Source organism: Hyaena hyaena, unplaced genomic scaffold (assembly GCF_003009895.1).
Source record: "Hyaena hyaena isolate Hyena2069 unplaced genomic scaffold, ASM300989v1 scaffold_73, whole genome shotgun sequence".
Taxonomy (NCBI): Eukaryota; Metazoa; Chordata; class Mammalia; order Carnivora; family Hyaenidae; genus Hyaena; species Hyaena hyaena.
In genome coordinates this window covers 1,900,392-1,923,904 of record NW_024080705.1, presented here as the reverse complement: position 1 = coordinate 1,923,904, position 23,513 = coordinate 1,900,392, and the positions used below count along the sequence as shown (strand labels likewise).

Here is a 23,513-nt window from a genome sequence, read left to right as displayed (position 1 = left end):
CATTGGTTGTAAAATGTTGCTTAGTTTCAGTTGCTGTTAAAAAATTGAGTTCACTTTCCAGTGAATGCCTATTGACTCTTGTTGTTTTCCTGTTCTTTTTTTTTTTTTAAGATATTTTAGGTTTATTTATTTTATTTTTCTTCATAACGATGAAGACTTAAATTTATTACCTGGTTTGTTATAAGTTTGCCAAAAAGAAATCCCAACAATACTCAGTACAGTACCTGTTGGTAAATCATAGTGACTGTAATTTGTTTGCAAGGTGATTCAGTGCCCTACAATTAAAGCTGGATTGCTATTTAGGACTACATTATCTTTGTGTAGTTTTTGAATGGACAGTTATAATCATTAATGGAGGATGAAGAAAGTCACACATTTCGTTGACTTTAATTTTAGATTTTACTTTAACAACAAATAAAGTCAGTGGGAAAATAAGTATATATCCTAATGATTTTGTTGTTGTTGCTTTTTTTAAGTAGATAAATGGAAGTCAGGGATTTGAAACCAAATTGGAAGGCAAGGTGGGAGATCCTACAAGATCTGACTTGTGCTCCTATGCCTAAATGCACTAGGTGAGGGTGATGTCAAAGATGTGTGCCCATCATGTGGCTTGTCTCCTGGGGTGGTTCTTCCACATTCCTTCTCTTGGTATTTGGCAGGAGTATCTCCATCTTGAGGTTTCCCTTCGTTCTGGGGATTTAGATCCTCAGCTGAACTTTCATGATCTGGTGTTTGTTTCACTTCTGGTTTTACATTGTTGTTCTCTCTGTCCTCAGATAGATTTCTTGGGTGTTCAAAATGATTTGGTATTTATCTAGCTGTGTTCGAGGGATGAAGCAAGCCTAGGGGGTCTCCCTACTCTTCTGCAATCTTAACCCTTCCTCCCTGGTTTTCCTGTTAGATCCATCATACAACCCCATTGTTTCCTTTTGCTTTCTCCCTTTACAGATGCCAGTAACATAAGTCTTTTGGCTCTTGTTACTTTTTTCCCAACCACTTGTATACTGGGGTTTATGGGGATCCCATTTTACTTTGTTTTGTTGTGAATGTACTTGGATGTTGGTTTTGATATAGAGATTATTCTCTTTTTTTAATATGGGGATTTTAGGAAGATCTAGAAACTGTGCTACTATCACTATTGTCCAGAGTACCCTGATTTATATAATGTTAATAAAGGGGTTTTTTCCCCTTCTTTAGAAGACAGTTTTGTATGCTGAGAAACTGAAAAGAAAGAAAAGTAGGAGCCATAAAAACTGGTATCTTTAATAAATTTGAACTTTCTTACAGCCGTATGTTTGGTATAATCACCGTAAGGAGTCATGGGAATTTTGCCCTTTTTCTTTACATGACGTGCGTTTGATACATATATATGGTATGTGTATAACCAGCACTTAAAATTTCAAATGTGTAGGAAGAAGAAAGAAAACGTCAAGAGGAAATGGAACGCCAGCGTCGGGAAAGAAGATACATATTGCCGGATGAACCAGCCATCATAGTACATCCAAACTGGGCTGCAAAGAGTGGCAAGTTTGACTGTAGCATTATGTCTTTGAGTGTACTTTTGGACTACAGATTAGAAGATAATAAAGAACATTCATTTGAGGTAATGTTTTACATTTGAATTGTGATCTAAATAAGGTACATAACATTTTGATTGGTTAATATATCTTTTAAATTTCTTTGATGGCCTTTTTCATGGATTCTGTTTTTGGGTTGTTTTTTTTTCTTGCAGTTTTTCTTTGGTGGGTGTGAGGACACCAGCTGATTTTCCTAAAAGAGTCATTTTTGTTGATTACATTCCTATGGGATTGTTTAAATGTTCCTCTGGCCTCTGTATCTCTTGTAAATTGATAAGAGATCTAAAGCTTTAATCAGATTCTGATAATTATTTTTTTTAAAAACTGCTTCATGAGTAGTGGTGTGTTCTTTTATCAGACTTTCAGGAGACACATGATACATAAAATCTAATTGCTTCCTTTGGGAATGAACTCTAACGCTTTATTATTTACTCTAGAATTAAAATATCATTAGTAGGATTTAAAATTGATTGAGGTGTAAGGTAAGTAAATTGATAATTATTTCCAACCTGAATCTATTTCTTTTTTACCATTATTATACAGATTTACAACATATAGTTTATTTTTTCAAAATAATTGAAGAATTTTATCCCTAAAGAAATGACTGCTTCATTCTTTAAATAAAGCTATGTGAAATATTTTAAAATATTGATTAATTAATAGCCTGTGAAAAATTATAATTGTATTCAATTATTGTATCTTATCAACACACCTCACATTGGTTTTTTGTTTGTTTTGTTTGTTTTACTTTATAAATTATATTGGAAAAGTTAGTCATACTTACTTGACCTAAGATGTCTTATCCACAGATGAAAATGAATTACTTAAGACTAGAGACGTTTGAAAACAAATATAGAGAATTACTGAGACAGTTATAAAACATGAAGTGCATGCTTATTGGGTATGGTACAAGACAGGTTACAAATAATATTTAGAATTTTTAGTACATTAATGATTCCAGTAAGTCAGTGTTTTTAAATATTATAACTATACGATTTTGTTTTTATTACCAGTTGCCATAAATATAGCTCTTATAGTAATATTTACTTTCAGTAGTAATTTGAGTAAATAAATGAAAAATTTAGTCTTTGGTATTCCTTATTGCTTATGCAGTATATACTATAAATCTGACAGATGGTGTCCATGAATCTCAAACTAATGCTGTTCTATTGGAAACAAAGCAATTTGTGAAACAAGCTTTCATTAGCAAAATGATCCTTTATTTTTTTTTTCCTCCCCACCTAACATATCTTTTGGTTTAAGTTCCTTTTAATCTGTTTAGAATGTAGATGTCATTTTGGTACATGAATTTTTTTTTTTTTTTTTTCTGATTCCAATAATTTATTTATTTATTTTTTTTACAAATAGTTTATTGTCAAATTAGTTTCTACATAACACTCAGTGCTCATCCCCAAAGTGCCCTCCTCCATGCCCATCCCCCCCTCCCCCCCCCCTCCACCAGTCCTCAGTTTTTGTCAGCATTCAAGAGTCTCTCATGGTTTGCCTCTCTCCCTTTCCCCCACCATTTCCGCCCTTCTTCTCCCGCTTGTTCCTCCGTCAAGTTCCTCCTAATCCTCCTATACGTGCAAACATATGATATTTGTCCTTCTCTGCCTGACTTATTTCGCTCAGCATAACCCCCTCAAGGTCCATCCATGTTGCTACACATGGCCAGATTTCATTGTTTCTCATTGCCATGTAGTATTCCATGGTATAGATAAACCACATCTTCTTGATCCATTCATCTGTTGATGGACACTTAGGCTCTTTCCATGTTTTAGCTATTGTGGAGAGTGCTGCTATGAACATTGGGGTACATGTGCTCCTATGCCTCAGCATTTCTGTATCCCTTGGGTAAATTCCTAGCAGTGCTATTGCTGGGTCATAAGGGAGTTCTATTGTTAGTTTCCTGAGGAACCTCCACACTGTTTTCCAGAGGGGCTGGTACATGAATTTTTAAAAAAATATTCTGTGAGAGGGACACCTGGCTGTCTTATTTGATGGAGTATGCTACTCTTGATCTCAGTGTTAATAAGTTCGAGCCCCATGGTGGGTATAGAGGTTACTTTAAAAAATGGTAATAATGGCACGCCTGGGTGGCTCAGTCAGTTGGGTGTTTGACTTCAGCTCAGGTCATGATTTCATAGTTTGTGAGTTTGAGGCCCCATGTTGGGCTCTGTGCTGACAGCTCAGAGCCTGGAGCCTGTTTTGGATTCTGTTTCCCTCTCTCTCTGTCCCTCGCCTGCTAATGTTGTGTCTCCTTCTGTGTCTCAGAAATGAATAAACATTTAAAAAATTTTTTTAGTGGTAATAAAATCCTTACAGATTCTATAATTAAGAAAAAGCATTTATCATAAAATTACAAATCTTTGACTGATTTAATATTAATGCTAGTTTTCTCCTCAGTTTCAGTTCTCCTCTTCTAGGTTGTGCCTGGCCTGCTCATTCAGAAGATTATGCGACCCTTGATCTCAGGGTTGTGGGTTTGAGCCCTACATTGGGTGTAGAGATTACATAAATAAATATAATTTTAAAATTTATTCTTCTAGTTACTGTTCTGAGCTTCTTCTAATTTAACACCTTTAATTACTACTTTTTAATCTCTAGGTAATGGAAAAGAGAAAACTTAGGAAAAGATATCCCTCTTGCAGTTTACTTATGCAAAGGGAGATGTTATTTAGTTTAAACTAATTTTAAGGGAAAGTGGAGTTTTTAACATCTTAATGATCATTTTACTAATAATAGGTTTTTGGGTTTTTTTGGTTTTCTTAAAATGTATAAAGACTGAGTATGAATTAAAGAAAATAGATTATAAGGTCAATTTTAATACATTATATTATCCTTTATGATCAGTAAAATAGTCTGATTAAAGTGTTTTATCAAATATACTGAACATATTTAATAAGATTATACATATATATATTTAAAGTTTATTTATTTTGTGAGAGAGGAGAGAGAGCATCCCAAGCAGGCTCTGCAGTGTCATTGCAATGTCCCATGTGGGGCTTGATTTCATGAATTGTGACATCATGACTTAAGCCAAGATCAAGAGTCAGGTACTTAACTGACTGAGCCACCCAGGCACCCCTAGATTATTATGTATTTTATTTTATTATGATTTTTTTTTTAAGTTTATTTTTGAGAGCGTACAAGAGAGGACAAGCAAAGGTGAGGCAGAGAAGGGAACAGAGGATCTGAAGTGGGCTCTGCGCTGACAGCAGCAAGCCTGATGTAGGTCTTAAACTTAGGACGCTCAATATCTTGACCTGAGCCAAAGTCAGACACTCAATCCAGTGGCCACCGAGATGCCCCCCTCCCCCAAGATTACATATTTTAGAGCTGTGCTCAACAATTTCAAGTCCTGGACCCTTTCAGTCTATTAGAAACAATTAGCCTTAGGATTTTTCTTCTTTTAATGTTTTTAAATAATCTCTGCACCCAGTGGGGGGCTCAAACTCCCAACCCTGAGATCAAGAGTTTGTGTGCTCTACCGACTAAGCTAGCCAGATGCCCTTCCTTAGAAATCTTTATGTAGAAAATTTAGTGTTTAATTTTAGGTTCATGAGTATGCCAGTATCCATGGACACTTACATAATAATATATGCTCCCTACTCAGAATTCTGAATTGGTTTCCCCTTTCTCAAACACTTTTCTAGATATTTATATGGCCCATTTCCTTGCCTCCCTCACTTTTCAGAGAGGTCTTCTCTGACTATACTACACTTTCTTGTTACTCTGTGTTTATCTTGTTTGTTCTTAAAATTTGATGTTGGTTTGGTTATCTTTTACTCTTTCCCACTTGATTGTTAGCTCATTAGAGTCAGGACTTTTATCGGCTTTCTTTATTGCTATATCACCAGTACCTAGAACAGTCTATGTTACACAATAGGCATTTCAGAAAAACTTAAGTAAATGAATAAAATTCATTTATCATGAAAATGAATTGCTGTGTAAAATAGAAATCCTTTTTTTCTACTCATTTTCAAATCTTTCGGGATACAATTATTTTTTCTAAAATTTGATCAAAAACACTAAATATATAGTATTCATATATTTACAAGAGTTTTAGAGTTTTTTGAGAATCTTCAACATCATTGACACCAATTATTACAATTCTCCTTATTAGTGAATGTTAATTGTTAATGTGACAAGTCATTTGATAAATTACTGTGCTGGATATAGTCAGTATTTCTATTAAAGTTGCATTACTGTTGGTATCTTTTTATAGGTTTCATTGTTTGCAGAACTTTTCAATGAAATGCTTCAAAGAGATTTTGGTGTCAGAATATACAAATCATTATTATCTCTTCCTGAGAAGGAGGACAAAAAAGAAAAGGAGAAGAAAAGCAAAAAAGATGAGAGAAAAGATAAAAAAGAAGAGAGAGATGATGAAACTGATGAGCCAAAACCCAAACGGAGAAAATCAGGCGATGATAAGGATAAAAAAGAAGATAGAGATGAAAGGAAGGTCTGTAATTATTTTCATGGCCAGCAACCTGATTTAGAAGTTTTCATTTAGTCTTCTAGAGTATAAAAAATGATGATGAATTTCATCATAATAGTGAAATGTAAAGGCCTAACTAAAAGATACTAGTGTTCTATTAGAAATTTGAATTAAGCCTTTTAAACATCTAGAACTTGTTTCTGGTAGTTTATTTCTTATTTAAGGTGTATCGCATAATGATTATTTACATATATTGTAAATGGTAGTTTACTTTTCAAGTGTATAGTTAGAAAATTTTATAATGTTAATTTTTAAGTAAATTTAATGAATTTAATGGCTTTGGTTCAGTCATTTAACATTTGGTCAGATATAGTGCTTAATTTTAAAGTATTTTAAATTATAGAAAGAAGATAAAAGAAAAGATGATTCTAAAGATGATGATGAAACTGAAGAAGATAATAATCAGGATGAGTATGATCCAATGGAAGCAGAAGAAGCTGAGGATGAAGAAGATGGTATGATTCAAATTTCTTTATTTCTTCTTTGGATGAAAAATACATTTTTAGTTTGACTTTATATAATCACAATCTATAATTTTAATATTTTTTCTTTTTTAGAAACCGTATTTACTGTTAGAAACAGTAGAATATTTTTTATTAAGAATGTTTACTATTAGTTTTATTAATAGATGAGAGGATTCTTTTTAAGGTAGAACCTACCATTTTATATAGATCTTCATTAAACTCTTGGAATTGAGAACCGGACATACGTTATAAACCTTCAAAAATAAATCCTGAAAGGCACTTTCTGCCTAGGACAAGCAGTCATGGAATAAACAAGCTGTCTTCTGTGTTATACCACACCAGCCAAGTCAGCTTTCTCCATGGCTAATTACACCACCTCTGCCCTCCCTTCTGTTAACACCAGCCAGACCCCCTTTATGTTCAACTCAGGGTTTTTCTGTAGGACACCTAGGTCTGTCTGGGAATACTGCACACCTATTACCCAAAGCAGGCTTGAACTCAAGAACTGCTGGATCATTAATGACCTGAGCCAAAGTCGAATGCTTAGCTGACTGAGTCACCTAGGTGCCCCTAAAGATCCTTTTTTAGGATAGAAATTTTTCTATAGTATATATTTCTGAAGATTATTACTATTTAAGGTATTTTTTTCATTTGCCTCTACTGTTTCTTCTTGCTACCACAGCATTTTACTTTTTGCATTGATGAAAATATTTGAACATAAAAGAAGCTGAGAGAATAGTGCATCAAATGCTCCATATCTAACCATTCATTGTGAATATTTTGTCTTGTGTTGTGTGTGTTTCTGATCCATTTGAAAGTAAGAATTCTTCATCTTGTCTGAGAAAAGATATTTTCTTAACTGCAATTCTATAATCACACCTAAAAATATTAACAGTAACATCATATTCCACTTCAACCACCTAATATCTAGTCTTAATTGTCCTAATAACCTCAATAGCAATATTGCTATATTTATCTTCCATTACCTGCTTTGTCCAATGGAATTTAGCCCTTTTTTATTGTCCTTATTCCCTTCCTTCCCCCATTGTTGTGTATGGTCCTATCACTGTTCTAATTAAATCCCTAAACTGTTTTCTCATTATTTTGTGTATGTCAGAATGCTCTAGCTCTCAATTCTTACTTGTCTTCTTTATTCTACTGTATAATTACCTTGGTGGTTTTCTCATCCATTCTCCTGACTTATATAGTATTATAGTATTAAAATACTTACAGTATTATCTATATACTGACAATTCTCAAATGTATGTTTTAGGTCAGACCTCTCTCCCGTATTCCCCTATCAACTGACTACTTGATATCTCCATTATTTGACATTTCAAAATGTAGCTAAAACTGAACTCCTGCTTTCCCCCCTTCACCAAAAAAGAAAAAATAACAATAACAAAAAACCTCCCACCCTCAGCCTTATCCCACTAATTTGATGGCAACTTCATCCTTTATGTTGCTCAAGCTAAATTCTAGGAATCACCCTAAACTCCTTTTTTTTTGTCATGATGCCATTTCAATCTGGAAGTTATATTGTCTCTATCTTAAAAACATTCAGAAGCAGACCATATCTTACCTGTTCCACTAATCTAACCTTAATCTAAGCCGTGTTTCCCTTGCCTCGTTTATTTTATTTATTAAAAAAAATTTTTTTTAATTTTAAATTTGTTTTTGAGAGAGAGACAGAATGTGAGCAGGGGAGAGGCAGAGAGAGGGAGACACAGAATCCAAAGCAGGCTTCAGGCTCTGAGCTGTCAGCACAAAGCCCAGCACAGGGCTCAAACCCCCAAACATGAGATCATAACCTGAGCCAAAGTTGGACGCCATACTGACTGAGCCAATCAGATGCCCCAAGTGTTTGGGGGTTTTTTGAGAGAGAGTGAGAGCACAAGCAGGGTAGAGGCAGAGACAGAATCCCAAGCAGTCTTTGTGCCACTAGTGCAGAGCCCCACACAGGCTGTATCTCAGAAACCATGAGATCATGACCTGAGCCAAAATCAAGAGACGGATGTTTAACTGACTGAACCCCCTAGGCATCCCTTGCCTAGTTTATTTTTATAAATCTTCTGTCTGGGGACATCTGGGGGAGCTCAGTTGGTTAAGCTTTCAACTCTTGATTTCAGAGTCTACTTGGGATTCTCTCCCTCTCTCTGCTGCCCCCCACCACCCTGCTTGATTACTCACTCTCAAAATAAACATTTAAATATATAAATATCTCCCTGTCTGGTTTCCTGGCCTACTCATTTCTCATCTAAAGCCTCTTCTCAACACAATTGACAGAATTACCTTTGTAAAATTTAAGTCATTTCATTTATTTTTTTTAATTTCTATTATTTGTTTTCAGTCTCCTTCATTGGGTCTCCATTTAACTCCATGTTAAAAACCAAAGTGACATCTACCTCAGGCTCTACTACTACATCAAGTCTGTAATTTCATCTCTTACCACTCTATCTGCTTGCACATTGCACCTAATGGATTCTAGTTCTTGAACCCATTAGGTATGCCCCTGTATTAGGACCTTTGCATTGGCAGTTCCTTCTACTTGCAAACTCTTTCCTAGAGATCTCCCTTCCTGACTCCTCCTCATTTGAGGTCTTTTTTCAACTATCACTTTCTCAGTGAGGCCTACCCTGTCCTCAGCCCTGTTTAAAAATGCAGTCCCCACCCCCCCCCCCAGTACACATTCCTGATCCTAATTCTACTCTACTTATAGATCTTATAACCCATTTTCCTATACTAATTACTTACTTTACTTACTGTCTTTTTCCTAGTTGAATACATAATGAGCTCCTAGTAAGGAAAAGTGGGGGAGGGGTTTGGCACCTGGCTGGCTTAGTGTTTATGTAGAGCATGCAACTCTTGATCTCAGGCTTAGGGGTTTGAGACCCACGTTGGATGTAGAGATTACTTAAGAATAAAGTTGTTGGGGTGGTGCCTGGGTGGTTTAGTTGGTTAAGCTTCTGCCTCTTAATCTCAGCTCATGTCTTGATCTTAGGGTTGTGAGTTCAAGCCGTGCATTGTGCTTTGGGTGGGCAAGGAGCCTACTTAAAAATACATACATACAGGGGCCCCTGGGTGTCTTTGTCGGTTGAGGGTCCGAATTCGGTTCAGGCCATGATCTCACAGTTTGTCAGTTCGAGTACCATATTGGGCTCAAGGGTGTCAGCGCAGAGCCCACATCAGATCCTCTTTCCCCCTCTCTGTCTCTGCCCATCCCCACTTGGTTGCTCACTCTCTCTCTCAAAAAAAAAAATAAAAAAACAATAATTTAAAACAAAAATACATACAAAAAACAGTGCTGGCATGCCTGGCAGGCTTAGTCAGTGGAGCATGTTGTGAGTTTGAGCCCCATGTTGGTTGTAGAGTTTACTTAAAAATAAAATCTTGGGGCGCCTGGGTGGCTTAGTCGGTTAAGCGTCCGACTTTCGCTTAGGTCATAATCTCGCGGTTCGTGGTTTCGAGTCCCGCATCGGGCTCTGTGCTGACTGCCAGCTCAGAGCCTGGAGCCTGTTTCAGTCTGTGACTCCCTCTCTCTCTGACCCTCCCCTGCTCACACTCTCTCTCTCTCTCTCCTAGAAATAAATAAAACATTTAAAAATAAAATAAAAATGAAATAAAATCTTAAGGGGAGCCTGGGTGGCTCAGTTGGTTCAGTTTCTTTTTTTTTTTTTAAATATTTTTTATTTATTTCTAGGAGAGAGAGAGACAGCGTAAGTAGGGGAGGGTCAGAGAGAGAGGGAGACACAGACTCTGAAATTGGCTCCAGGCTCCGAGCTGGCAGTCAGCACAGAGCCCGACGCGGGGCTCGAACCCACGAACCGCGAGATCATGACCCAAGCGAAAGTCGGACACTCAACCGACTAAGCCACCCAGGCGCCCCTCAGTTGGTTCAGTTTCTGACTTCTGCTCAGGTCATAATCTCACAGTTTGGAAGTTTGAGCCCCATGCTGGGGTTTGTGCAGATAGTGCAGAGCCTGCTCTGGATTCCCTGTCTTCCTCTTCTCTGCCCCTCCCCTACTAGCTCGCTTACACAAGTGGGCACTCACGCTCTCGCGCTTGCACACGCTCTCTCTCTCTCAGACATAAACATTTAAAAATTTTTATCTTTATTTAAAAATAAAATCTTCAGGGGCACCTGCATGGCTCAGTCGGTTGGGCGTCCAACTTTTGTATAGGTTATGATCTCACGGTTCGTGGGTTCGAGTCCCACATTGGGCTCTGTGCTGACAGCTAGCTCAGAGCCTGGAGCCTGTTTTGGATTCTGTGTCTCCCTCTCTCTCTGACCATCCCCTGTTCGTGCTTTGTCTCTCTCTTTCTGAGAAATAAATTTGAAAAAAAAATTTTAAAAAACTAACTAAAATCTTGGGGTTCCTGGGTGGCTTAGTCAGTTAAGTATCCAACTTTGGCTCAGGTCATGATCTCACAGTTCGTGAGTTTGAGCCCCACGTCAGGCTCTGTGCTGACAACTCAGAGCCTGGAGCCTCCTTCAGATTCTGTGTCTCCCTGTCTCTGCACCCCCCCCCCATCATGCTCTGTCTCTCTCTGTGTCTCAAAAATAAATAAATATTTTTTAAAAATAAGTAAAATCTTAAAAGGGGCATTTGGGTGGCTCTGTTAGTTAAGTGTCCAACTCTTGATTTCAGCTCAGTTCATGATCTCTCAGTTTGTGGGTTTGAGTCCCACATTGGGCTCTGCACTGACAGCACGGAGTCTGTTTAGAGTTTTCTCTCTGCCCCTTCCCTGTACGCATATGTGTGTGCTCTCCCTCTCAAAATAAACTTTAGGGGCGCCTAGGTGGCTCAGTTAGTTGAGCATCCAACTTTGGCTGAGGTAATGATCTCATGGTTTGTGGTTTGAAGCCTGACATCAGGCTATCTCTCCTGTCAGCAGGGAGCTCGCTTCACATCATCTGTCCTTCCCCTCTTTCTGCCCTCCTCCACTTGCACACTCTCAAAACTCAATTTTTAAAAATAACCCTTTAGGGGCGCCTGGGTGGCTTACTTGGTTAAGCGTCCGACTTTCGCTTAGGTCATGATCTCGCGGTTCGTGGGTTCGAGCCCCGCGTCGGGCTCTGTGCTGACTGCCAGCTCAGAGCCTGGAGCCTGTTTCAGTCTGTGACTCCCTCTCTCTCTGATCCTCCCCTGCTGTCTCTCTCTCCTAGAAATAAATAAAACTTAAAAAAAAATAACCCTTTAAAGAAGTGTTTTAACACTTTTTAATTTTTAAATTTTTTAAGTAAAATCTTTTAAAAAAATGGAAGAGCAGTTTTTTCTCCTCTTTGCTGATGTTTATTGCAAGTTCCTGAAACAGTCACAATATCCAAATAGTCTAATAGATCTTTGAATGAATATCCTAAACTGCAAAGCCAAATAGGGTGATAGGATTAGAGTTATTTTTTGGTTTCCCTAATGTTTCGAGTTGCCGCTTGTTTATGATATCATCAGGTTTTTCCCCCTGTACCTTTATATTTCATTATCCTATCATGTAATTGGGTGACTACTCTTTTCCAGCGGTAAAGTACAATTGTGATTTTTTAAAAAATGAAAATACACTGTCATTAATGTATAAAATGGTGTTGAATCTTAGTAATTAGAGGAGCATATAACAGTAAGAGCCTATTTTTTACATATCAATTTGATGAAATTAAGTTTTTAATAAAAGGTAGTATCAACTAGAGTAAAGAGTTATTTCATCACTCTTGGGGTTAGTTTAAATTGTTGCATTTTTTTCTGTACAGAAATTTGGTGATGTCAGTCACTGTGTCCTTTAAAATACCAACACACTGTGGTACCTGGCTTGCTCAGTTGTTAAGTGTCCATTTCTGTGTTTTTTTTTTTAATGTTTATTTTTTGTGATAGTGCCAGTGGGGAAGGGGCAGAGTTGGGGCGGGGACAGAGGATCCAAAGCGGGCTCTCAGCTGATATAAGCAAGCCCAATGTGGGGCTCAAATTTATGAGCGAAGCCAAAGTTGGACGCTCAACCGACTGAGCTACCTAGGCGCCCCTCTTTAAATTTATTTAAAAAAAATCTAAGTTCCAGGAGAGTCAAAGTTTTCAAAGTGACAGCTTTCAAGTTAAATACTCAAATAAGGTGGATCGTGTCTATTAATGAAGGAAGGGAAACATTTGTATAGTATATGATACACTCTTGAGAAAAATTGTCATTACAGTTTTCCTCAGAGAGTATTGTTTTCTGTATTTTATAATTGAGGAAAGTGAAGCTTTTAGTAGTAAATTAGTTTACCCGCAGTAATAAAACTGTAAAGCAGCTGAACTGTTCCATACTATAGTATATGTGAGTGAAATAGTTTGGTTCCAAGGACACATTTGTGTTTTGTTTTAATTTTTTTTTAATGTTTTATTTATTTCTGAGAGAGAGAGAGAAAGAGCACGAGCAGGGGAGGGTCAGAGAGAGGGAGATACAGAATCTGAAATAGGCTCCAGGCTCTGAGCTGTCAGCACAGAGCCCAACACAGGGTTCAAATCCAAAAACCGTGAGATCATGACCTGAGCCGAAGTCAGACGCCCAACTGACTGAGCCACCCAGGCGCCGCAGGACACATTTGTTTTTAAACAGTTTATTGAGGTGCTAATACATACTACAAAACTCATTTTTACTGTGCAATTTAATCATTTTTAGTAACTTTATTCATTTGTGAAATTATCACCCCAATCCATTTTTAGACCATTTGTCTATTTATGTTTTACAATAATGGCTTTATTGAGATACTTTCACATACTAAGTGATTCATCCATTTAAAATTTGGAGTATAGTTCGGGTGCCTGGCTGGTTCAGTTACAAGAGCATGTGACTCTTGATCTTGGGGTCCTGAGTTTGAGCCCTGTTTGGAGTGTAGAGATTTCTTAAAAATAAATAAATAAACTTTTTTTAAGTGTACAAATCAGGGGCATTTAGCTGCCTCAGTTAGTGAAGCATGTGACTCTTGATCTTGGGGTCCTGAGTTTGAGCCCTGTTTGGAGTGTAGAGATTTCTTAAAAATAAATAAATAAACTTTTTTTAAGTGTACAAATCAGGGGCATTTAGCTGCCTCAGTTAGTGAAGCATGTGACTCTTGATCTTGGGATTGTGGGTTCGTTGGGTATGAAGATTATTAAAAATAAAATCTTTTTTAAAAAACTAAATTGGGATGGGTGCCTGGGTGCTCAGTCTGTTGAGTATCCCAACTTGATTTCACTTCAGGTCATGATCCCGGGGTCCTGAGATCGAACCCCACAGCAGGCTCTGTGCTGGTCATGGAGCCTGCTTGAGATTGTCTCTTCCTCTGCTCTCTCCCTAGTTCGTGCTCCCTCTCTCTCTAAAATATAAAAAAATTTAAGAAAAGAAAATCTTTTAAAACAAAAAGAATGATTTTTCCAAGTTCCCATCTCTTACTGTGGAACAGATAATGTAAATGTCAGCAAATTCTGGATATTAACACTGTAGTTAGGTCTTCTAAATTATCTTTTTTTTTTTTTAATTTTTTTTATTTCTGAGAGAGAGAGACAGTTTGAGGAGTGGAGGATCAGAGAGAGAAGGAGACACAGATTCCAAAGACAAGCTCCAGGCTCTGAGCTAGCTGTCAGCACAGAGCGGGATGCAGGGTTTGAACTTAGAAATTGTGAGATCATGACCTGAGCCGAAGTTAGATGTTTAACCGACTGAGCCACTGAGGCGCCCCAGTCTTCTAAATTATCTTAACATCTCAGATATTCAGTTTTATTTTGCAGTTATCTATTTGCAATTAGTTTTACTGTGCTGAATATTTTTCCTTTAAGTAATCTCTACACCCAGCATAGGACTCAAACTTACATCCCTGAGATCAGGAGTCACATGCTCCACTGATTGAACCAGCCAGGCACCCATTACTCTTTATAATTCTTTCTTATAAATTCCAAACCATTTTTATTCATACAATTTTTTTTTTTTTTTTGCCCCTAGGTCTTTTGAAAGCTAATAAGTAATAGAAAACTATTTTTGGTCTCTGTAATAGTTGGATATATATGTATTAATGAGTGTTCTGCTGTTGTATTGATTTTATAGATCGGGATGAGGAAGAAATAAACAAACGAGACGACAAAAGAGATATCAACAGGTACTGCAAGGAGAGGCCGTCTAAAGATAAGGTATTTATTGGATACTGTGTTCTTTATAATATAATAATTTCCATTTCTCACATAATCCAGATTTCTTAGGCATAACATTGTCATGAAGTTTATTGGTCCTTGTATATCTATTACAACTTGGAGCAAAATTCAGCCAATTGTATTTTGCTATTTATGTTATGTCAGATAAACTGGTATGTCTTATTCGTTTCTCCCATACATATAAACCAGATCGACTCATTTTAATTTCTAACGTGAGGCAAAGTTATTTTCTGATTTTTGCTGTTAATGGACACACTCAATTTCTCACTTTTTACTGTTATCTTCTGCATTTTCTTTAGGAAAAAGAAAAGACTCAGATGATCACAATTAACAGGGATTTGTTAATGGCATTTGTTTATTTTGATCAAAGCCATTGTGGTTACCTTCTTGAAAAGGATTTGGAAGAAATACTTTATACTCTTGGACTACATCTTTCTCGGGCTCAGGTAATCTGTCTTGTGAATATTTAAAGTGAAAAAGCCATTTTAAGTAATACAGTCAAGAAATACTGAAATGTGTGAAGTAAAAAAACATAAAGTCCTCTTTTTTCCTATACCTCTGGCCTCATATACAGTCCTCTGGATTTTTTTTAGTAAGCAACTCATATACATGTACATATGATCATGTACACATACACAACACATAAAACCATTTTATACATTATTGATAAACAGCTTTCTTCTCTGCTCTGTTCTTCTCAAGATTTTAAGTAACCTTTGCACCCACCATGAGCTTGAATTCACAGCCCTGAGATCAAGAGTCATGCCAACCAGGTGCCCCTAGACAACTTTTTTCATTTAACAATGTGTAGTGGCCATTCTGCCACTTTGTTGTTTTATGTTTGTTTGGTTTGTTTGTTGTGAAAGAGAGTATTTGCAGGACAAGGGGTAGGGGGTGGGGAGAGAAAGAGAAAGAGAATGAATAAATCTCATAAGCAGGCTCCATGCTCAATGGCAAGCCCAACACAGGAGTGAATCCCAGGACTCTGGGATCTTGACTCAAGTCTGACACTCAGCTGACTGAGCCACCCAGGCACACAAACACCCCCCACTTTTTTCTTGTTATGATATCTTAGCATTCTGTAACATAGATGTACCACAATTGCCTTTAACTAGTCTCTTTTGTTAGGTAGTTTCCATGTGTTAGAATTACAGGCTATATGCTGTAATATCTTTCTACATATACATTAGTGTATGTGTTAGTGTTCTATCACTGTTATGCTTTTTCTTAACAAATGTTTTCAAAAGATATATTTGAGTTTTAGGTTTATGGAGAAGACAGTTATTAAAAAAAGTAGAAGCATTTGAATGGGAAAGGTACTAAGAACACAAATGCCATTGATTTTCATATGTGAAAATAACACAATAAGGAAATAAAAAACTTACCATCTTTTTAACTTGTTTTACTTGCTTGAATAACAGGTAAAGAAGCTTCTGAATAAAGTAGTACTCCGTGAATCTTGCTTTTACCGGAAATTAACGGACACCTCAAAAGATGAAGAAAACCACGAAGAGTCTGAAGCATTACAGGAAGATATGCTAGGTTTGAGTGTATTATTATTTTTTTTTTGATATTTTATTTATTTATGAGAGAGAGAGAGACAGCGACAGCATGAGCAGGGGGAGGGCCAGAGAGAGAGGGAGACACAGAACCTGAAACATGGTCCAGGCTTTGAGCTGGCTGTCAGCACAGAGCCTGACGCCGGGGTCAATCCCACAAACCGTGAGATCATGACTTGAGCCAAAGTCGGACGCTTAACCGACTGAGCCACCCAGGCGCCCCTTGAGTGTATTATTTTTAAGATTATGTCATTTTATAATTGTTATTAGTTAATGAAGAAAAATAATGTTTTTTTTTTATTTGATAGGAAACAGGTTGTTACTTCCAACACCAACAGTAAAACAGGAACCAAAGGATGTGGAAGAAAATGTTGGTCTTATTGTGTACAATGGTGCAATGGTAGATGTAGGAAGCCTCTTGCAAAAATTGGAAAAAAGTGAAAAAGTAAGAGCTGAAGTAGAACAGAAGCTGCAGATGCTAGAAGAAAAAACAGGTAAGGAACCACATTGAGTATTTTGGTACTTTTAACACCCTGTTGGGATTTATGTGGGTACACACATGTATCTACATACCTATATATACATGCATATCGATGCTTTGCCTTTTAGGGTAGGCACATGTGTTGTAACTTAGTTTTGATCACTTTATTAAAACTACAACATTGCTTAGCTTTAGAAGAATCTTACATTTTCTTTTTTTTTTTTAATTTTTTTTTTTTTTTTTTTTTTTTTTTANAGCAGGGGAGGGCCAGAGAGAGGGGGAGGTACAGAATCTGAAATAGGCTCCAGACTCTGAGCTAGCTGTCAGCACAGGGCCCAACGCGAGGCGTGAACCCACGAACCATGAGATCATGACCTGAGCCGAAGTCGGATGCTTAACCAACTGAGCCACCCGGGTGTCCCTATGTTTTATATTTTTTTAATGTTTATTGATTGAGACAGACAGAGCATGAGTATGGAAGGGGCCGAGAGAGGGGGAGATAGAATCCATAGCAGGCTCCAGGCTCTGAGCTGTCAGCACAGAGCCCGACGTGGGGCTCGAACCCTTGAATGGTGAGATCATGACCTGAGCTACATTCAGATGCTTAACCGACCAAGCCACCCATGCACCCCAAGAATCTTAGATTTTCATGTGTATTCTTAGATTCCTTTATTATTCTGTTGAATTTTTTTTTTTTAAAGACTTTAAAAAAATTTTTTAACATGTTTATTTATTTTTGAGAGAGAGCACAAGCATGGGAGGCACGGGGTGGGGGGCAGAGACAGAATCATTGGACGCTTGACCGACAGCCTCCCAGGTGCCCGTTAAGACTTTATTTTTAAACAGTCTTTCTCTACACCAGCGTGGTGCTTCAATTTAAAACTCCGAAATCAAGAGTTGCCTGTCCCACCAACTGAGCCAGGCAGGCATCCTTTTTCTGTTGCATCTTTTATTTGTTTGTTTATTTAAATGTTTATTTATTTTGAGAGAGAGCACTCGCAGGCAGGGTAGGGTCAGTGAGAATCCTAAGCGATCTCCATAGTGTCATTGTGGAGCCTAATGTGGGGCTTGATCTAACAGTGAGATCATGACCTGAGCTGAAACCAAGAGTAGGACAGTCAACCAACTGAGCCCCCCAGGCGCCCCATTATACTTTTAACTTCAAAGTTATATTTGGAGGGGGGCCACCCAGGTGACTCAGTCTGTTGAGCATCTAACATTGGCTCAGTCATGACCTATAGGTTCAAGCCCAATGTCGGACTCTGCTGACAGCTCAGAGGCCTGCTTCAGATTCTGTCTCGCTCTTTCTCTCTCCACCTCCCCCTGCTCACGCTATGTCTCTCTCCTTCAAAAATGAATGAACATTTAAAAAAAAGAGGCTCCTGGGTGGCTCAGTTGTTTGAGCATCCGGCTTCGTCTCAGCTCATGATCTCACAGGTCATGAGTTGAAACCCTGCGTCAGGCTCTGTGCTGACAGCTCAGAGCCTGGAACCTGCTTCTGATTCTGTGTTTCCCTCTCTCTCTACCCCTTCCCCACTTACACTCTATCGTTCTCTCTCTAAAAATTAAACATTAAAAAAATTTTTCTTGAAGTTAAATTGGGGATATTAAAGGGGAAAGATGATATATTTCCTTTTTTTTTTTTTTTAAACAGATGAAGATGAAAAAACCATATTAAATTTGGAGAATTCCAATAAAAGCCTTTCTGGTGAACTCAGAGAAGTTAAGAAGGATTTTAGTCAATTACAAGAAAATTTGAAGATTACAGAAAACATGAATTTGCAATTTGAAAACCAACTCAGTAAGACAATCAGAAACTTGTCTACAGTAATGGATGAAATCCACACTGTTCTGAAGAAGGTTAGCAGTTTTATACTTTCACATTTTCCATATATTTCAACTTTTAAATTTGTGCTTGGAAATTTTAATGTTCTTAAGCTCTTAGTGGTTTTTCTAGGTGCAAATAATGGTATCATTCTGTCCTTTGTCGGATTAATTAAAAGCAATTTCCAAAAGATTGTTTTTATCTAGAACTTAGTTGAAATGTCAGTGTGGTTTATGTGTGCTTTGTCACTAAAAGACAAAGTAATTTCAGTAATTGAAGAGATCTGCCACATCCTCAGTGTTACTTAGAACAAGGGGTAAAAATTCCTACTACTTTGCAAGGAATATACTACTGTTATTCCTAAGAACTTTAAATTTCTCAGGTTTAGATCGCTTTCTCGTTACTAGAAATTGTTCTCCATGTTAGAATTGAGAGATTTCTTTCAGTCGCTTCTCGGCCTTTTGGCTAAGATCAAGTGTGGAGAGATTTCTTTCGTAGTTGCTCCTAGGGTCATTTTTTTATGTATGGTAAAATGGGCTATCCTAGAGTATCTGTTTAGTAATGTTTATTTTTAAAGTTACATTTAAGAGACTAATAAATCTACTGTTTCCTTGTCTCTTGTGTTACAGGATAACATGAAGAATGAAGATAAAGATCAGAAATCCAAGGAGAATGGTGCAAGCGTATGATAAATACATGTAGTGAGGAACAGTGTTAAATAATGTAATATATAAAATCATGATACAAGAATGAAAGTGATGCATGTTTGATTTTAGTAGTATAAATATCTGTTAGTTCAAATGATGTATAAAGTTTTATGAATGTGAAGAGTCTGCTTTTGAAAATTGCTTGTAATTCCTGGCATTCAAATATTAAACACTCCTTGAGTGAAATAATTTTGCATTGCAAAATGTTTTAGGATGAACTTTGTTATAGTTTTAACCCCAATAAAGTTCATCAATTTAATTGATAGTAGTATTTAATTACCAAATGTCTTTTATTAAAATATCTAGAAAATTGTAATTTTATTTATAGAATTATCATTATTAGGTTTTTACAAAAATTTTTTAGTCTTTTAGAATTTCAGTATACATCATAAAACAGCATGCTGCTTTTTAATTTTTTGCAAGTTTTTTTTACTTGTTTAAAAAAAAAGCCCTCTAATTCTCAGTCTCTAAACCAGTTATTAAAAATTCAATTCATCCAATAGACAGTACATCAAAAACTAAGAAAATGGTAGTTCTCACTGTTATTATATGTTAGACTTAAAAAAACAAACAGTACTGATATTAATATTACTGCTTTCAATTAATTGTTCTACTTCCCAAAATAGCACCTATATTTTAAGTTTGAGGGTTTTTTAAAAAATGCAGCATATGTCAAATGTACAGTTTAGTACCAAGCCAGTAGATGTCAGTATGATGTCTGAAATTAAGCCTTCTTCAATTAAAAACCATTTTTTTTATTAGTCTGTGTACTTCCTTCAGAATTTTAGTGAATACATAAGAGTTGATTAACTGTTGAGTGAAACGCATAGGAAGTGTGGTAGACTGTAAAGCAGTGGTTCTCAACAGGGGATATCCCATCCTCTGCCCCAGAGGACATCTGACAATGTCTGGAAACACTTTTACTTGTCCCAACTGGGTGAATGCTAGTGGCATCTAGTTGTTAGAGGCCAAGGATGTTGCTAAACATTTTCCATTACATAGGATAACAATGAATTATCGAGCCCAAAATGTCAGTGGTATTGAGGTTGAGAAACTCTGGTCTAAAGAAATATAGGAGGGGTATCTGCTGGTTCATTGGGTAGAGCATGTGACTCTTCATCTAGGGCTGTAAGTTTGAGCCCCACCATGGACGTAGAGATTACTTAAAAATAAAATTTTGAGGAAAAAATCTAGAATTAGGGGTGCCTGACTGGCTCAGTCACTAGAGCATGTAACTCTTGATCTTAGGGTGATGAGTTTGAGCCCCATGTTGGGTGCAGAGCCTGCCTAAATAAACAAACAAATAGTCTTTAAAAAAAAAAAATAATAAGGGTGCCTGGGTGGCCCATTCGGTTGGGCAGCCAACTTCGGCTCAGGTTGTGATTTCATGGTTCATGGGTTCGAGCCCCATGTCGGGCTCTGTGCTGACAGCCCAGAGCCTGGAGCCTGTTTCAGATTCTGTACCTCCCTCTCTCTCTGACCCTCCCCTGCTTGCACTCTCTCTCTCAGAAATAAATAAAATATTAAAAAAAAAATTTTTTTTAAATAAATCAAAATTTTAAAAGAAAAAAAATCTAGGATTAAATGTCTTTGAAAGAACACTGGTGAAACCTGAACAACATCCTTAGCAGGTGATTGGGATTTTTTTGTATTTGAATAACTCTTACTGGAATATTTCTGTCATAGAAATATATGCCATATTAGGGTTTATTTTACTTCATTTTTCCTTATTTTGCTAGAGTAATGGCGAGGTGTTCCAAATAGAGTACTATGAGAATGTAAGTGCCATGTTATACGTGTCTTAAGCTAAATTGAATCCATGTGGCTTTTATTAAGAAATAGATTAAAATACCTGAAATTCTTTCAAACTGATTTTTGTTTTAAACTGCTCTTTCTGGTCTTAGGGTATGTTGAGCTTCTTTGAAGACAGATTAATGATTGGTCTATAATTTTACAGTTATTGTATAAATGTTTCTCCAAGGGCCTGAGTGGCTCAATCAGTTAAGCATCTGACTTTTGGTTTCCACTCAGGTCATGATCTCACCTTTGGTAGGTTGGAGCCCTGAGTTGGGCTCTGTGCTTGGGATTCTCTCTCTCTCACTCTCTGTATCTTCCCTGCTCACTCTCAATCTCAAAATAAATGTTTCTCCATTTTAAGGTAAAATTAAACATTTTTGGGTAGTTGGAAAGTTTTTCAACTAAAAGACAGTAAAAGGGGTTACCTGGGTGGCTTAGTCAGTTGAGCTTCTGACTTCAGCTCAGGTCATGACCTAATGGTTCGTGGCTTCCAGCCCCATGTATGGTTCGCTGCTGTTCAGCACAGTGCCGGCTTTGGATCCTCTATCCTTCTCTCTCTTTGCCCGTCCCCTGCTCACACTGTCTCAAAAATAAACATTTTTTAAATTAAAAAATAATAAAAGTAGAGAGTATAATTCTTTAGTAGAGTATGTTTGTAAATGAGAAAAAATCATTGTAAAGTCCACATCTTAGACTTCTTTTTCCCGGTTATTTAACTCAAATCAGTAATATTGGGAGAATGGGAAAAAAGTATAAATCTTTCAATTGTATTAGCGGTAAATTTTTTATAAATAATTTCTGTGGAAATGGAAAGTGAGATCTTTGAAAGAAAAAAAAGCAAGTTACATATTAAAAATGGTTTTAGAGAAGATGAAGGAAAGAGAAGGAACCTTTTTTTCCCTTTCTAAACTGCTTTGTAAAAATTTAAATTAAAAAATAAACTACTTTTGGGGGTGCCAGGGTGGCTCAGTCAGTTAAGTGTCTGACTTTGGCTCAGGTCATGATCTCATAGCTCGTGGATTTGAGTCCTGCATCAGGCTGTCTACTGACAGCTCAATGCCTGCTTCAGCTTCTGTGTCTCCCTCTCTCTCTGCCCCTCCCCCACTCATTTTTGGTCTCTCTCCCTCAACAGTAAACATTAAATAAACTTTAAAAAATAAACAACTGTTTTGAATATTTATTCAAAAGTAAATCCTTGTACTGTCATCTGACATTGACCAAGTCAAAAAATTAAAAATAATAGAGTAGGACTATGAAAACATTTAGTTTTCTCATCCTTTTTAAGAATTCTGGATGCCTGTTTTTCCTTTTTTTTTTTTTTAAGTTTTATTAAGTAATTTCCACACCCAATGTGGGGCTTGAACTCATGACCCAAGATTAAGACTCACATGATCCTCCAACAGAGCATTCTAGGTGCCCCGTTTTTGCTAATGTTTATTTTTGAGAGAGAGACAGCGAGTGGGGTGTGGGCCAGAGAGAGAGAGGGAGACATAGAATCCAAAGCAGGCTCCAGGCTCTGAGCTGTCATCACAGAGCCTGACATAGGTCACAAACTCAGGAACCGTGAGATCATGACCTGTACTAAAGTCAAATACTACAACCAACTGAGCCACCCACACGCCCCCCTTTTTGCATTTCTAATGCTTGATTCAGTCATTGTAGAACATTTGATATTTTAAGAATTTCAAGTTTCATTTTGAATTGTGTCTAAGTCATAATAGAAATGTAGCAACACAAAAAATCCTTTAAGTGGCACTTAGTCTTTATGTAGGCACATTTTTCATTTCTTTCAAAATACTGAGTACTGTTCAGCCACGTATTTTTTGTTTTGCTATTTTTCAATTAAAAAATTTTTTTTAATGTTTACTTGTTTTTGAGAGACAGAGTGTAATCAGGGGAGGGCCAGAGAGGGAGGGAGACACCAAATCCTAATCAACTCCTCCAGAGTCCCAACACAGGGAGCTCAGTAACCAAGCGATCATGACTTGAGTCAAAGTTGAACACTTAGCTGACTGAGTCTCCAATGCTTACTTATTATAGAGAGAGAACACGAGCAGAGGAGGGGCAGAGAGAGAGGGGCAGAGGATCTGAAGCAGGCTCTGCTAACAGCAGAGAGCCTGAGGTGGGGCTCAAACTCAGAAACCATGAGATCTTGACCCAAACCAGGGTTGGATGCTTAACCGACTGAGCCACCCAGATGTCCCTCAGCCACATACTTCTAAATATTTAACCTGGTCTGATCCCTAACAGCAGCCTATTACATAACAACTTAGAATTAGAGATAACTAGTATTTGCAAGATACCACATCTTTTATTTTTATAAATGTTTGGGTTTTTTTAGAGCGAGAGGGAGACTGAGCACAAGCAGGGGAGGGGCAGAGAGGGAGAAAGAATCCGAAGCAGGCTCCGGGCTCCCAGCTGTCAGCTCAGAGCCTGACACGGGGCTCAA

The 23,513-nt window shown here is 37.2% G+C and overlaps 1 protein-coding gene across 4 annotated transcripts in view; it reads left to right on the top strand.

Moving 5' to 3' along the window:
- Positions 1-20,028, top strand: part of CCAR1 (cell division cycle and apoptosis regulator 1) — a 62,030-nt gene extending 42,002 nt beyond the window's left edge. For all 4 annotated transcript variants that reach the window (XM_039233266.1, XM_039233267.1, XM_039233268.1 and 1 more), the window contains 9 exons: positions 1,412-1,603; positions 5,806-6,045; positions 6,425-6,536; positions 14,592-14,674; positions 14,995-15,141; positions 16,117-16,237; positions 16,563-16,748; positions 18,390-18,595; positions 19,190-20,028. In XM_039233266.1, coding sequence (XP_039089197.1) covers positions 1,412-1,603; positions 5,806-6,045; positions 6,425-6,536; positions 14,592-14,674; positions 14,995-15,141; positions 16,117-16,237; positions 16,563-16,748; positions 18,390-18,595; positions 19,190-19,249 — 1,347 coding nt within the window. In that variant the 3' untranslated portion in view covers positions 19,250-20,028. The remainder of the gene's footprint in view (positions 1-1,411; positions 1,604-5,805; positions 6,046-6,424; positions 6,537-14,591; positions 14,675-14,994; positions 15,142-16,116; positions 16,238-16,562; positions 16,749-18,389; positions 18,596-19,189) is intronic.
- Positions 20,029-23,513: the final 3,485 nt, after the last annotated feature.